The following is a 16,253-nucleotide window of genomic DNA, read 5'->3' as shown; positions in this document are numbered from 1 at the left end:
TCACTGTTGTGGCCTCTCTCGTTGCGGAGCACAGGCTCCGGACGCGCAGGCTCAGCAGCCATGGCTCACGGGCCCAGCCGCTCCACGGCACGTGGGATCTTCGCGGACCGGGGCACGAACCCGTGTCCCCTGCATCGGCAGGCGGACTCTCAACCACTGTGCCACCAGGGAAGCCCCCTGTGATTTAATTATCTCGTTGGAGCCTCTCGTTACTGTTGACAAACTGGAACCACTTGAACCTCACTTCCTGAAACTAGCTCTTCTGCTGTTGCTTTATATTTCTGTGCATGGAATGTTTTCTTCCCTGTGTTCTTGAGGGAAACAGCCAATTCATCTTCTTTGTCCCTTAAAGCCCACAGCACCAGGTTCTTCCCAAGCTGGTAGGACTGCAGATGAATAATTTCTTGTGTTTGGATTTTGTGTCGTTCCCCAGATGACTTTGTGGTGCAGAAGCCGGAGCTCAGCACCCCCTCCATTTGCCATGCCCCTGGGGGAGAGTACTTTGTGGAAGGAGAAACATGGCACATTGACACCTGTACTCAGTGCACCTGCCACAGCGGGCGGGTGCTGTGTGAGACAGAGGTGTGCCCACCGCTGCTCTGCCAGAACCCCACACGCACCCAGGACTCCTGTTGCCCACAGTGTCCAGGTAACCGGCACTGCGCCTCGGGATGCACTGGGCCGATGGGGAGGGCCTGCAGCCTGGGCGTTGTCATTCTGCAGGACCGGTGGGCTGGGTTGAGCCCCACGTGGGAGTGGGCCAGACCCAGTCACCAGTAACCCAGGCAGGAACATCTGGCAGGCAGCTTTCTAAATTCATTCCTTTCTATCAACCACATATTTATGCAATCAATATGCCTTGCACCTGAGGTGACTTTGAACAACAACAGCAAAAAAAAAATTGTTTCTTTCTACCCTTTTTTTCTTAACCCTACATCTCAGACTCAAGAGACAGTCCTGCTGTACCAGATTATTCCAGATGATTTTGCTAATGTGAAAAGTCATCTTTGTCTTTACAAAATGTGAAGAGCAATTATTGATAAATAATGTAAATAAAATCTTTGAAATATGTAAGGGTGGTGAAGATACTTTGAGAATGTTAAACAGAGGAATCGCTAAAAGATGCCTAATGCCCACCTCCTCAAATCTGTGATGATTAAGTTAAGATCCAGAAGTACTAAGTGACCAGCACTGCATATGTACAAAGAGTACTATTGTTTTCTTTTTTTTTTAGTTCTCAGATAATCTGGCCTTAGCAGGTGAATTTATGGTCATGAAACAAATATAATGAAACTTTGTCAGACTTTTAAACATAAGTTGCTGATTATGCAACACAAGTAGCAATTCTAATTAACACTAGAATATATGACTTAATTTGTATATGTATAATTACCAAGTTGACAGCACACTAGTTTTGTTGTTGCTCAGTCTTTTAACTTTTCAAGTTAAATCAGTAATCATTTACCTTCTAAATGTATGTTCTTAGAGCATTTCTGCTCAGTAAAACATAAGCCCTTGTATTACTTTTTTTTACATTGGATTATCCAGTCAGCCAGCTAGAATCTATTGTTCTGTCATTATATAACCAGCGTAGTTGATGTCCAGAATTCTTCCTGGGTTCACATTGATGATATTTTTTAATTGCATCAGAGGAAATTGTAGGGATAGCAACATTATTTGCTGTTGTCATCATGCCCTGCTGCTGAGGTATTATCATCTTAGTACAGAATCTTTGGCATAATTTTCAACCATGTTAATCTGAAAAGCTTAATTAGTGCAACGTCTTTTCTAGTATAAGAAATAGTTCAGATGTATTATGTTGTTAGGATATACCCTAGTCCCTCCTATATTTTTATCATCACTCTTTTACTTAGACACAAACCCTAATATTTCTCTGTTAATATATGACCATGATTATTCCCATCCTCCTGGTGGAAACTACTCTGAGTGGTCTCTTCAGTGGTGATCATGAATTTATATCCGTTTAATGTATTCATTTTACAAGTGCTTATGGAATGCCTGAATTGAGCCATGGGGATCCCGGGCTTGATGAGAACAGCCACAACTCCTATCCTGTGGAGCAGTAATGCAAAAGAAGAGCTGAACAATCCAGTACTCCACCTTTAAGTAAATCATGACAGAGTGAGAGGAGTGCCTGGAAGGGAAAGCATTAAGAGCGCATGTAACCCAGGAAGCTTTAACTAAAGTGGGAAGTACCTCTGTTCCCACTTGTCCGAGGATCTGAGGACAAATACAGGGGTTGGCCCAAATTTATTGGTGGCACACCTGACTGGACTCAGAGGTTCAGCCCAGGCAAAAGAACAAGAGCTCCCTGGAAATGGGACTCCTGTGTGTGCCAAGGACTGATTTCTTAGAGCCAGGTCTCAAGGCCAGTGCGCATGAGCAGAGGCCCTGCCGATTCTAGCAGAGCAGAGACCTCCCCTCTAGAAACAGGAACAAGCACCCGATGTGTGCCTGGCTTTGGCTTCTCCTTTATAAACGTACGCCTAGGTGACTCTTCCTTACTTTACATATAACTTGAGAGATACTTCAGTGATAGCCTTCATCTTAAATGTCAGGACTTTCTGTTTCCTAGATCAGTATTCTGAAGGTTACACTTAAACCTGTGAATAAGTTTGTATCTAGAATGCTCTTGTATTTTAAAATCAGTCACCTACCCCATCGTTGATCTTTCTGAACTTTCCATTCATAGTTGTGTTGCAGTGATAAAAAGTCTTAAAATTCAAAGCATTGATTTCTTCACATTGCAGTAAATTTCGACAGCAGCATTGATAAATGGAGTATTTCACATCTAGAAAAATACCATCTCTAACCTTAGGATACTTGCATCCTAAAGTTGTCCCAAAATGATATATATGTACAACTAGAAGAGTTGCATCCCTCATGGTGATTGTATCTCCTGGGATGCCTTGTCATTCCCTCTGTTCTTAACTCCCACTCTCCTCTGGCCTGGTTTAAAGCAAGGTCTAGAAACGGAAGTGGGCTCATGAAGAAAGACTGAGCATCCCTGTAGGTGATGATACTTCACCAAGGTGAGAAAGGCAGAGAATAGAGAAGCACTTCTTTCTTTTTTCACACTTTTAAAGTTCTCTTTCATTTTTGATTTTTTAAAGTTGGAAAGAAGCGTAGCACAGAAGAGAGATCCCTCTTTTCTTCTTTTATTTCTCTGGTATAGAAATAAAAAGAATGAATGAACACCAGTGAAAGAACTGGTAAAAACAAAACAACTGAGTTAATATTTAGAATCAGAGTGTAAAGAAGGGGTCTCACTTTTTCCTAAAAATGGAAAGAAAGGCCCAAAGAAGGAAGATAGCCTGGGCAAGATTCCCAAATGATATCTTCAGTCAGGGCTCCGAAGTCTCTTGCCCTGGAGACTGAAGACCTGCAGACGCTGCATCTCAGCTGCAGCTCTCACTCCAGCTCTGCCGGCACATTCCCATGTCTCCTGGGGTCCCCTCCAGACTCTAGGATGTTCATTTCAGCTACTGTTTCATGCTTCCATCGCTGCCGTCCCTGCTTCCTCCTCTAAGTTTTCAGACACCAGGTTGGGTGTTGCTTGCAAGAGCTAAGCTGTCATAACACACAGAAACCTCGTGGCAATTTGCAGAGCCTCGTGTAGACTAGTGTGAGTTGCCCTGATTTCCAGCCAAATCAAAAGTTAACATCAGTCAATATCTTAAAAAGAAATTATCCCTAGACATGGATGATCCAGAAAAGATGCCTGAGAAAGTAATCCCATTTTACCAACTTTATCTCATATGCATGTGATCTATGGAAACTTACCTAAAATTGGACCTGAAGCACATTTGGAACAGTGGACCCAATGGCTCTTCTTTCACTGTTGCTGCCTTCAGGACTGGCAGTAGGAGATACAGTTACACACTTTGGGTTCGGAGCCCAAAGTAAAGCAATTGCCCCGCTTCTCAAAGAGACTCTTCTTGTCAAATCAAACTTGCTGGCTGTAGGGTGTATCCAGGAGGTGGATGGGAGGAAAATGGGACACTCAGAGCTCCTGCTTCACTGTGATAGCTACGTGTATATGAAAGAGCAGACTTCATGATGTTGACTATGAGAACGGATGATAATTCTTCTGACCCTGTATCCTTTGAGAAAATGGGATTCTCTTAGAGGTTTGCTGGGTGGGACCATCATGGCTTTTTCCAGACTCTCAAGTGCAAAGGTGGTTGGGAGTGCTCTCTTGTCAGTGCAATTGTGACATTTCTAAACTAGGAAAGCTCACTAACTAGTATTACGCTTTCCTTTGTTATATCCCAGTCAGCTTTCTGCTTGAGCTTACAGCTCTCAAGTCAGTTCAGTGAATGGCAAGACCCCAAGAGATATCTGGGTTTTCTGGTGACGTTCTTTTCTGTTTCAAGTTGTTACTAGATCTGGAGGCCCTCTGGTCTGTATTTATGTAGCAAAAACACACAAGTCTTGCAGGTGATTTCTCTGTAGGTGCATCCTCAGGAGTGATATACATTTCCCATCATCTTTCAGCCATTAATGTGAAGGCCGGAACATTGAAGTGTTGCATACAGTTTGAAAATCTGTTTGGGTGTTAATTGGTTAGGACTGCGTGCGGCTGCAAGTAAGAGAAGACCCAGCTACAGTTTTTAAACAGAGGTTTCTTTTCCATACATTATGAGAAGCTTGGAGACAGATGTTGATCCCATTGATTTAGTGTCTTAGTGATATCAAGGCCTCTCTCTTACAGGTATGATAAGGGTATTATAGCTACAGGCGACACACTCATATTCAAGGCAGGAAGAATGTGGAAGCATGTGGGTAGCTTCACATCTGCCCTTCTTTTAAGAGAGTGAAAGTTTTCCCAGAAATCCCTGATGAGCCAGTGAATCCGTTCGCCACAGCCAGGTGACATGGCCACCCCCAGCTGTGCCGGAGACTAGAAAAGGAGGGAGCAGTGGTCCCGTGTGACATATCCCCCTTGTGATCCAGGTCCTCAGCCACCCCACCCCCGACCTTAAAATCAGGAGTTCGTTAAGGAAGAAAGGTAGAGTGGATATCGTGCAAGCAACTAACAGAATCTCTGCAACAGATCTTTTGTGGTCTTTGTTGTTTTTGTTTTAAAACTCCAGACCCTGTCCGAGTCAGATGTGCTGTGTGATTACTGAGTCCTTTTTTTGCCGTACGCGGGCCTCTCACTGTTGTGGCTTCTCCCGTTGCGGAGCACAGGCTCGGCAGCCATGGCTTGCGGACCCAGCCTCTCCGCGGCATGTGGGATCTTCCCGGACCGGGGCACGAACCCGTGTCCCCTGCATCGGCAGGCGGACTCTCAACCACTGCGCCACCAGGGAAGCCCCTGAGTCCATTTTAAGGAGGCACACAAAGCCCTGGTGACCAAGCGTGCTTTGTATGGGACAGAGTGAAACTCACTGTGTTGCACAGTGGGTGGCCTGCAGCATCTTTTTTTCTGCTGACCTTCTGTTCATTTTTCCAGATGAACCTCTCCAGCCTTCCTCATCCCATAATGACAGCGTGCCTAGTTACTGCAAAAATGATGAAGGGGATATATTCCTGGCAGCGGAGTCCTGGAAGCCGGATGTGTGTACCAGCTGCGTGTGCATGGATAGCGTAATTAGCTGTTACTCTGAGTCTTGCCCTTCAGTATCCTGTGAAAGACCTGTGTTGAGAAAAGGCCAGTGTTGTCCCTACTGCATAGGTAAGACCAAGAAAAAAAATCAATCCTTTCTCCCAGTGACCACTAAATCTACATTGACAGCCATTTGCCTAGATCAGTTAATAATTTCGAAATCTGTTTTTCTGGTTGATGTGCCACATAGAATCAATGTAGTCACATCAGGCGGAGGAAAGACATGGAGGATGTGTTCCTGAGATAAAGCATATTAAGAATAAGAAATGCTCTCTGAGGATGTCGTGATGCTATAGCGCCGTCTCTCTTGGGCTCCTTTGCCATTTCAGAATTTTCAGTATTGGAACTCTTCCTTCACCCTGTTACTGACTGTGGTCCTTTTGTCCACAGAGAAACACCATGTCCCATATCAGAGTACACTTAGTGCCTAAGCTTGCCACTGCCTTGAGATCAGCTAAATACCAGATACTAATTTTAATCCCCCAGTTACTCCTCTGTCTGCTAACACTTAATTGATTCTATTTAAACCATGTGGTTGTCCGTGTGGAGGGTTTAGGGACACAGAGTGAGGCCTGAGTAACTGACAGAGCCCTCTCCTTCATGTGACCCACGGGGATACATCTTGTGAGCAGAGGACATACTTATATCAGCCCCTGACGTCTATACCAAAACTGGTCCTATGGACACAAGCCAGATGCCGTTCTGGAGTCTAGAAGGCGAGGCTCAGACAGCTGGCAGCTCGAATACGGGCACAGTCCCTGCTCCCAAGGCTCTCACTCTCTTTGATTGCTTCTGTCTCAAGTAAAGCTCATAAAGTCAAGTGAAAGACAATGACGTATCTCAGTCCAGTTGTGAACCTGTAATCAGAGTTAGCAGGTGAAAAATTAGGCAAAGCTGTATTAACGACAGGCGTCATGCGATTTATTGTTGAAGATTTTTGTGTGCTTCGTAGATGCAAGTCAGTGCATATGTTTGGGGTGATGCTTGAGGAGGAGGAGAAATCCTCTGGCCACAGGGCTTTGTAACAATCCCCGTAGATGAGTCGATAAATGGCGCTCAGGTGCACATTGGCCACCATTCAGGCTTATCAGGACAGCTCCTCTGGCCACTCTGTGGGGCCACTTCCTCTGAAGACTTATTCTACACATTGGTATACAAGAGATGGAAAGATTTTTAAAGCATAATTTCTGGTCTCAGGAATTTTACAGAGCTTGAGTTTCTCAATGTAATGGTCAGGGAATATTAAAAACTATGTGTGAAAGATGGATTCTCTTCTTTTAATAGGGTGGCTGTCTATCCAATTTATTCTTTAAACCATGCTTTTGTGAGTGAAGTGAGGACTGTTAATAATTATGTTGGGGCCATGGCTGTAGGCCAGGAGTGTCCCTAGTAAATCGGGACATACGGTTGCTGCACCTCTTAGTGACTGGAGCATTGCGTCTGCTGTAATACCCGTAATCTTTGTAGCTCCTAAATGGAGCCAAAAATGTATCAAGGCATCCACCCAACTTACTGCTACGTGTCTTCTCAGAGAGCTGACCAGCAGTCATCTGGAAAGTGGCATAGCCCTTGGTGAGACCTGAATGAAAGGTGTAACCAGGCCACTATTTCAGACAGGGTGTTGGTGGATGGAGGGGGAAATGTCCAGCCAGGACCACTGTATTTAAATACCAAAACTTCAGTCCTAAAGGAAACAGTTTATAAATCAACCAGGGGCACTTGGATCACAGTTGGAAACTAGGGCCCAGGAGGCCTGAGAATTCTATTACCTTCAGAGGAAAAACCCAGCAGTGAATTTCTTGTGTGTTGAAAACCCTCAAATTTAATTTTTTTTAGATAAAAAAAGTTCCTGTTGTGTTTTGCTACTTAATTGGTAAATATGTGATTAGTAAATTACTCAGCTAGTAAATTTGTTTCTATGTGATAACAGTAAATCACTTCTCTTTCTCACAAAACCAATTTAACAAAACCAAACTTATGGAAAGAAACCTGCATATCATAGTATTCTGTGTTGTCTCTTTTTTTTTTCTTTTGCCTGCATATTTTCCTATTCCAATTCCTGCATTATTTAGACCAGCAGTCCCCAACCTTTTGGCCACCAGGAACGGTTTCGTGGAAGACAGTTTTTCCATGGAGGGTGGTAGCGTTGTTTCAGGCTGGTAGCGTGAGCGACAGGAGCGGCAGATGAAGTTTCACTCACTCACCGGCCTCTCACCTCCTGCTGTGCGGCCTGGTTCCTAACAGGCCTCAGACTGGTAGTGGTCGCAGCCCAGGGGCTGGGAACCCCGATTCAGACCATACATTCATCTTGTAGTGTGGGGAAGAAAATACCAATTTGCCCCCAATTTGTGATTTTGATTTCAAGCTAGACTTTAAGTACTTTCACTAAATTGTGGTTCATATGAGCTCATAATGATAAGAGTGGAAATTTGATTTCTGTTACATCTCCCTCCACAACTACTACCCCCTCCCCTTGACACAGGGATAACTATACTGTATAAACCTATGACGTATCTTCTGGGGAACATACTGGGGCGTCTTAACATCTGATGCGTGATGCTGTGTGCTGTGTCCTTGGCGTTCATCTTAGTGCTTCATACATGTTTTCTTACTGAAATAGTCATTAGGAGCCTCTACATGCATCATACTTCTCTGCAGGTAGCAAGGACCAGGTATGTCCAAGCGTATGAAGTCAAGTTCAGTTCATGACTGTGATATGGGGATTTTATGACCCTCCAGTTTGCTCCCTTGGCCTCTCCAGGCTTATTCTCTTGTCAGCTTCCCGTCAGTGTGGTCCCTCTGTAAGGGCACCAAGCCCGGGCAGCACTAGTACACCTGCAGGCAGTTACTGGCGATGCCCCAGTGGCAAAGCCTGCATCCCCATCCAGATCACCTAGCAAAGGAAGAAGGTAGGAAGGCCGTCATTCTGCATGTCATAAAGCCCCCGGTTGCTTCTCAGCAGGCATCGAGGACCAGTGCTTTCATTGCCTCCTGTTTTAGGCTTTCTCAGTTTGAACCCAGCTCCTTATTAACCCAGATAATCTGTTCCCGGGGTCACATGTGCCTCCTCCAGGCCTACAGTGCTGACCTCACCATGGCTGCAGGTCTCCTCCCTGGGGGAATGTTCTCCCTAATCAGTCAAATATGGATCTCTAAAAACCTCAAATCTGCCTTTAATCTGGCTTCTTCTTTAGTGCTAAAACCCCTGAAGAAAAGTGTGCTTGCTTTCGCCTTGTGAAGTAGCCTTTTTTCTTACCACAAGAGAATTGAAAAGGGTGATCCTACTAAAAGTAGTGTAATTACGAATGTTTGTGTTCCTTTCAGCTAAATTATCAAGTCACTAAAGTGCAATGATAACGCTTCTCTTCTGGCGTGTGAAAGCCTCATATTATGTGCGCTAATTTAATAGAATGTGTAATACAGACATAATTAATAGGATTGATGATTAATTTTGAAAAGTGAACAGCTTTGTCTAATTACTTATAATACCCATCATTAGGGAATTCATCCTTGTCCTAGAAGGAAACTAAGTAGTAATTACCCAATCATTTCAATGGAACATCTTCTGATTCCCTAATTTTTTTATATTCCAGCTTCCTACACAAATACACACAAACTTAGATTTTATTTTCATAGGCTTTTTGACTGTAATGATGGCTTAAAGAAAGGGGAACGAGAATCAAGAGATGACTTGAATGTAGATGGGGGCGGGGGCGGGGGCGGGGGGAGGATAAAAGGCCTGGTGGGAATTCTAATGTGTGATGGCAGATTTGATATGTGGTTCCTTGTAAACAACAGATGCCTTCCCCATGACAGACTTCACCATGCAAGATAGCCTTGATAGCCTTATCACTGACTACATGCTCCATGCCTTTCTAACCTTTCTGGAGCAAAAAATTATTTCGGTGCTTCAGTGAGATCTTTATTCCATCACTCCTAAAGGGCAGCAAACAATTAAGCCCAAAACCCTTACATCGGCACTTCCTGTGCCTGAGGGGATGCTTGTCCTGACACATCACCCTTGCTCTGATGTTTGTGTGGGTGATGCTTCTGCGAAGGGCCAGACTCTAGCAACTTCCGTCTAGCAAGGTCATCCCCGCAGATCTGCACCATGGCCAGGGGTGCAGTCATTCCTGAATGTTATGTTCATAACTATTATATTTATATTATATAATATAAAATTTATATCATTTCTTACAAAAATATTATAAAGAAAGGCACTACCTTGATCATAAAGATCTTTCTTAATTTAATGTATGAGGTGTTCAAGCTCCTATTGCTGCTACATCATACCTGTTGACTTTGGAATTGTAGATGCTCAGTGTTCCGCCGATGAAGAGTTGCATAAGCAAATCTTGTGTTGGCCAAGTCATAAGTATGACTCAGTGCATAGAATGTTGTTTTGAAACTTACCATTTGGCAAGCATTTTTACTTATTTGTAACCATGTGTTATTTTAGAAAATATTTGAGGTCATATATTTAGAGATATTTATGTATCAGATATTTTTTGGCTGGAAATCCCTGAGTCAGTGCATCTTTCTCATTTAAGTTTTTGTTGAAGGTTAGTTATCTTGGGGTGATAGTTGTTTGTGTGTTATGTGTGTGTGTATGTATATATACACACGCATATTTATTTCATAATTTGATGTGAACAAAGTTATGATACTCTGATTACATGTCTTCAAGTCATCTAGTATCTTTTAAGTGTCTTTAAGTATCTCATATCTTTAAGGATCTCTGAAAACAAGTTCTATTATAGATGGTACATGAAAAAATGATTTTCTTGTAGGTTGTACATCTGTCTGATTAGAGGTTAGCTATTTTTTAATATTTTTATATGTCTTTTATTAATATTTGAGTTAGAGCTTTCAGGTGGAGTCCAGCTGGCTTGGCACTCAGTCATGATGGTGTAATTCTATTTCCTCTCCATCGTGATCTTTAACTAGCAAATGGTTAATAATGTTTCTTCTTGGTGGGGACAATACCTACGCTTTATATCAAGTCAGTCTATCATACCGCATTCATTTTTTGCTTAGATTTATGTTTATTTGCTTAGGTATCTTTAAAATTTTTATTGGAATATAGTTGATATACAATGTTGTGTTAGTTTCTGCTGTATAGCACAGTGAATCAGTTATACATATACATATACATATATCCACTGTGTTTTAGACTCTTTTCCTCTATAGGTCATTACAGAGTTTTTTTTGTTTTGTTGTTTTAAATATTTAATTATTTATTTATTTTGGCTGTGCTGGGTCTAGGTTGTGGCATGCAGACTCTTAGTTGCGGCATGTGGGCCTGTTAGTTGTGACGTGTGGACTTCTTAGTTGTGGCGTGCGGACTCTTAGTTGCGGCATGCATGTGGGATCTAGTTCCCTGACCAGGGATGGAACCCAGGCCTCCTGCATTGGGAGCTCGAAGTCTGACCCACTGGACCACCAGGGAAGTCCTGTAGGTATCTTTTCTTAGAGATAAACACAAATAGTATCTCTTTGGAACATCTATTGATTATTGTGTATTTAACTCAGCCCAGGAATCAAACAGTAAATATTTAGTTCAGCATCTCTAAGATACACAACCCACAGAACTAAATGTTGTACATTTTTAAGCCATAATGTTATGATACTGGCATCATCATTGGGACACTTTTCACAGCTCTTTCTCCAGTGTGTTTTCTTAAAATTAAAAGCTTCTGTGTATTGGAAATAGAATGTACTTTGACCCCATTTCTGGCACGTTCTAGCTGTAGGTCTCAGTGGTAGGACGTAACTGTAGCTCAGTTTCCTCATCTATAAGATGGGAATAATAATATCATCCTGTGCTTCACTAAAGTGCTATGAAAATTAAGCGACGTAATATACATATATGAAAGCACTTGGTAAACAGTGAGCAGGATATGACTATATATTGGCTCAGAGTTACAGCTCTCCTAACACAGGGTGCACCTGACATGGGTAACAGGCGTCACGTGGACTCTGGTATCTCACTTTAAATATGGCATCCGCCCTTCTGCAAGAGAAAGGCTTGGATATTGCATCCCAACGATAAGTTTTTGAAGGACGAGAATATCTGAGAAAACACTTTGGTGTGGTGTACCTCATCCTGCGCACTCTTTGCTTAAATAAATAGCGCGTGACAACTTCAGTCACCTTACTGTGACCCTGGTGGAAGCAGCATGCTATCTAAGGGGTTGTAGTGCAGCTGGGTTGTGGCAGTGCCTGGCCCCAGACCTCAGCACTTCACTGTCCTCCCATACCTCTGGATGTCTCGCGGGAGAGAGCATGGAGCTCTTTTATTTTTCTGTTTGCGTTGAGAGGCTAGTCCCATTTGAGGAGTCCCAGGACTCATTGTGCAGGATCCGCTATGATTCCTGGAAACAGAGGTTGTGGCATTTATAATCAGGGAGTGTTCTTGTCAGAAGGAGCCCCGGGGTGCTTCTTGCACATTCTTCAGAGCTCTCAGCTCCCGGGGCCCCTGCTCCACAGCCCCGGTGGTCACAGTTAGTGCCGAGTGATTTTAAACAAAAGGGAAGGGAAGCAGGATGCTTTTCTGTGTAATGTTTAGAAAGTGTAAGACTGACGGCATTCTGGTTGTCAGGCACTGTACTAACTTTGGAACTGGTCTAAAGTCCCAACAAAAATAAACAGGGTTTGATTTCAGTTTGTTTATTAGGTCCTGCCCTCCACCCTAGGAAACATCTCATCTTGCTTATCCCCTAAGCAGCTTTCTCTTCTCACTTCAGTATCCTTTCCAGGCCCTCGGCTGTGTAAACAGAAATTCAAGTTGTTCTAGTTAACTTGGGGGAAACCTCTGAGTGGCATTTCTTTATCTGGGCTCTGGCCCCATGTTCTTGTTTTAAAGACGTCTGCTGCACAGAAGGGAGGCTGGCACTGGTGTTTCCAGAGATTATTAGCAGGTGCCTTTTGCCTCTTATTTCTGCCCAGGAGGCCAGCCCTGACTGTGTACCCTCTAATGAGGGAGGAACGACCCTCTATAGCAGGATTACATTTCAGCGACAAAATGCAATCAGACCTGAAGTCAGTCTGCAGACCCGCCCGGAGGCTGCTGGTGGAGCGTTCCTGACAGCTCTTGGGCTGTGACGGATGAACCACCTCCTGTAGGTGCAGAAACTCCTCTGGTGCAGAAATTGGCCACGCTGAGCTTCTACCTCAAAGTTTTCTTAGCCTATGTAAGAGTCAGTCTTTATACTCTTTATCAAGTTGGAAATGGAATGTTTCCTTGAACTTCTATCCATGAAGTGCTTAATCAGTCCATAACAGATGCTTAATACAAAGATTAATAAGTTCTATTACTGAGAAAGTCTGTCCTCTTTGCATGAAGTAGGAATCAGCCAGAAATTACTATGTTTATCAGTTTGGTGAGATTTCTCTTGGTGGAACTCAGGGAAGTTTATAATTTCTCTATTAGCTTGGAACCCTGTGTCATCACCTGTTCTTTCCAGTATGTTGAAGAAACCTAAAAGGCTCTTTTCGCCTTTATAAAGAGACCTGGACTCCTGTCCCAGAAATAGAATAAAATAAAGCAAAAATGGGACTTTCAAGAAAAGTCTTAAAACTGTGGTCAGATCTGCCTTTACAGCAGTTGAGACATTGTAGAGTTTGGGGTTTCTGAGCACAAGCCACCCGTTCTCCTTGCTTGGCCCTGCCATAAACCTTTTTCTGCTAAAAAAAAAAAAAAAAAAAGACAAGACATTATATGGAAGTAGGAGTCAGCCTACATGGCAACATTTGTCTCAGTTTTTTCTTTTTATATAAGTGAATTAAGAGCAGATGTTTTATTTATTAGAAGCTAAAAGTTGTAAGATACAGTATGCAATTTTTGAGGTTAATCGATAAAGGTTTTTTTTTGCATTTTTAGGCAAAAAACTCTAAACATTTGCTGATAAAATTACTGTGTATTAGATCTCTGCCTCACTGAAATTGCCTAGGCCGTCTGTTTTTCAGTCAGACTTCAGTTGAGTTCCGCTTTTATATTCCTTTCCAGTCTGTGGAGGTCCAGCGAGCCAGCATTTTCAAAATCAGTCGTCCTCTTCTACGTCTGCAAATCTCTGTCCACTTCTTAGTGACCTGCTTGTTTATTTGCTCAGGTTCCTTCTTCATTCTGATTTCTGTTTGTCTCCACTTTATGTAAAAAAAGTAAAAGCTGGTTTCTCAAACAGGAGGCACCCACGTTCCATTGATCCTCCACATGGAGTTTGTGCCCTGAATGTGCCCAACTTGGGATATAAAAATACAGAGGATATCACAAGGCCAGGGATCCCAGTGTCTTGTCAGCTAAGAGAAAATAAAGTATAAGGTAATAGTAGCATCTCGTTCCTTTGTGGGAGTTAGAGAGTATTTGTAATGCATTGTTACAGTCATAAGCCAAAATTTTAAAAAGCACTTCCTCTCTACTTACCCAAGTCAGCCGTGTCAGTGGAAACACTTGGCTGCCTTTTTCACTCTCTCTTCTAAGTCTTGTGTTACCAGTAGCGTACCTGGTACCTTTCTCCACCTGCCTAAATGACTGCATGAAAGTTTTCTTTAAAATCCCTCGAACCTCAAACTTAAACTGATTTGAAGTATAATCTTACTAGCAGGGCCTGCAGTTTGCACAGTTTTTTTCAAATCATTTGGCACATCTGTTTTGAACTGAAATCACACAGAGCTGAGGAGATCCTCTGGATCCAAGAGCATCTCCCCGAGGGCAGAGACCCCCACCTGCCTTGTGCACCACTGCACCCCCAACGTTTAGAATCTCTACAGTGATGTGCAGAGAGGACGAGCACCCACTGCACAACTGCGCTGGATTGTTTTGCGGTGGGACTTCCTCTGAGAGTAAGAGCTGCATTTACTTTCTTGGCCACGAGCAGCCCAGAGTAAATTACTTTTCAGGTCTCTAAATAGTACATTGGAGATTTGGAAGAACTGATGCAATTTCTAAAGCTGCCGAACTTCCTCCCCAGAAGCTACTCCCACACCAAGACTCTGACTTCATGGCCATCACAACCAGAGTTAGAACCTGAACTATCTATGCAGGAACATTGTCTCCTGGTAGAAATGGAAAAGTCCAACTGTAATGTAGATTCTAGCGGATTTTAGGTTTTAAAACCTTTCACAGAGCAAAGGGGGTGGGGAATCTGGAAATGCTTTCTTTTCATCATGGTCAGATTCAGAGCAAGGCCTGAGCTACTACATCAGTGACTCATGAAATAATGGGATTTTTATAGAGGAAGAAAACGACATGATTCTATTATCCGGGTTTTACTGTTAATTAGCTTTATGGTGTAATTAGTAAAATAGCTCAAGAGTAAAAGCAAAGTCCAACTTCTAACAGCCTGGTAAGCCTCTTCTTATCTTAAAAAGAAGTAAGATAGTGAGGTTCAGACAGGTGGAGAGGTCAGCTCGAAAGGAGTTAACATTTCAAGGCCTTGCCACTTCTTCCTCAGCCCTTTCAGATAACCAGAATTGAGGAAAAGGGAAAACCATGCTGAGTTTTCCAAACTCTTTCTGAAAGAGATCGCATATTTTTATTGTAGTCAAACATGATGCAAGATAATATTGCTTCTTTTTGAATCCATAAATATAAGACACATGTCTGAGCGCTGCATGAGTTAAATGGCTGGCCTGCCTGAGGAGCTATGGGCATGAGTGCTCCAGGCTCCTGACACAGGATGCTGAGAATGACGCAGCAGTAAACCTCCATCCTTTAGCAGGGAGGGACTTTGTTTCTGATAGAGGCCGAAAGTCATTTCAAGCCGATCTGATGGATAAGATAGAGGCCAGAGCTGAGGAAACCAAATACCAAAGCTGATCTAAACCAAGGAGTGGCCATAAAATAGTGACCGTCTTCCTTGCCTGTTTCAAAAGGATGTCATTGCAAAAGGAAAATTCCAAAGCCGTATGAAGCAGGGGCAATATCGCCGGAGTACGTTTATAGCCCTCAACAATGACTACGTAGAAAGGGATCACGTGTGTTTGGGTATGTAACTCCTGAGGTGTTTGTTTTAAAAAACAAACCTTATTATATTAGTGTCATACCTCATGTTTTCCTTGGAACGTTCTCGAATCCTCTTCCTTGAGAAGAGTGAGAGGAGTGTTAAATAGAGATCTGCCTGAGAAGAACCACAAGTCCTCAATAACCACTATATCTCCATTCCTTGATAGGACTGTGCAGATGTCTGATGCAGTCGGTTGAAGGGTAATCTGCCTTTGAAGGCAAAGACCTTGAGCCCCAACAAATGTAAGGGGTAGGAAGTCTAAGCGCCCATATTCTCCAGAGTCAGTGAGTCGTAACCACCTTTGTTTGTGCGGCCCAGATCCTTGCCCAGGAACATGGAGCTCTCTGAGGTTATCCCACTGGGGACGAGGCAGGCAGACAGTGTGCGGGGACTGTGGAGGTGTGTGTGGTTTCCATCCTGGCCCTGCCACTTCCTAGCCATGCGTTTTGGGCAAGTTACTTATTCTCCCTGTGCCTTGGTTTTCTGTGGAATTCAAATAACACCCTGTTCCATTGGCCTATGAAGAGCATGTGGAATTGACTTGTGAAAAATGCTTGGGTAGGGTGGTCCAGTGGTTAAGACTCTGCTCTCACTGCCGAGGGTCCGAATTCAATCCC

The 16,253-nt window shown here is 43.2% G+C and overlaps 1 protein-coding gene across 3 annotated transcripts in view; it reads left to right on the top strand.

Moving 5' to 3' along the window:
- CRIM1 (cysteine rich transmembrane BMP regulator 1) overlaps positions 1-16,253 on the top strand; it is a 205,907-nt gene that overhangs the window by 169,425 nt on the left and 20,229 nt on the right. For all 3 annotated transcript variants that reach the window (XM_060026833.1, XM_060026831.1, XM_060026832.1), the window contains 2 exons: positions 434-649; positions 5,480-5,701. In XM_060026833.1, the coding sequence (XP_059882816.1) occupies positions 434-649; positions 5,480-5,701 (438 nt within the window). The remainder of the gene's footprint in view (positions 1-433; positions 650-5,479; positions 5,702-16,253) is intronic.

This window comes from Delphinus delphis, chromosome 12 (genome assembly GCF_949987515.2).
Source record: "Delphinus delphis chromosome 12, mDelDel1.2, whole genome shotgun sequence".
NCBI classification, from domain to species: domain Eukaryota; kingdom Metazoa; phylum Chordata; class Mammalia; order Artiodactyla; family Delphinidae; genus Delphinus; species Delphinus delphis.
The sequence above is the reverse complement of the archived record's forward strand: the minus strand, read 5'-3'. Positions and strand labels throughout refer to the sequence as shown.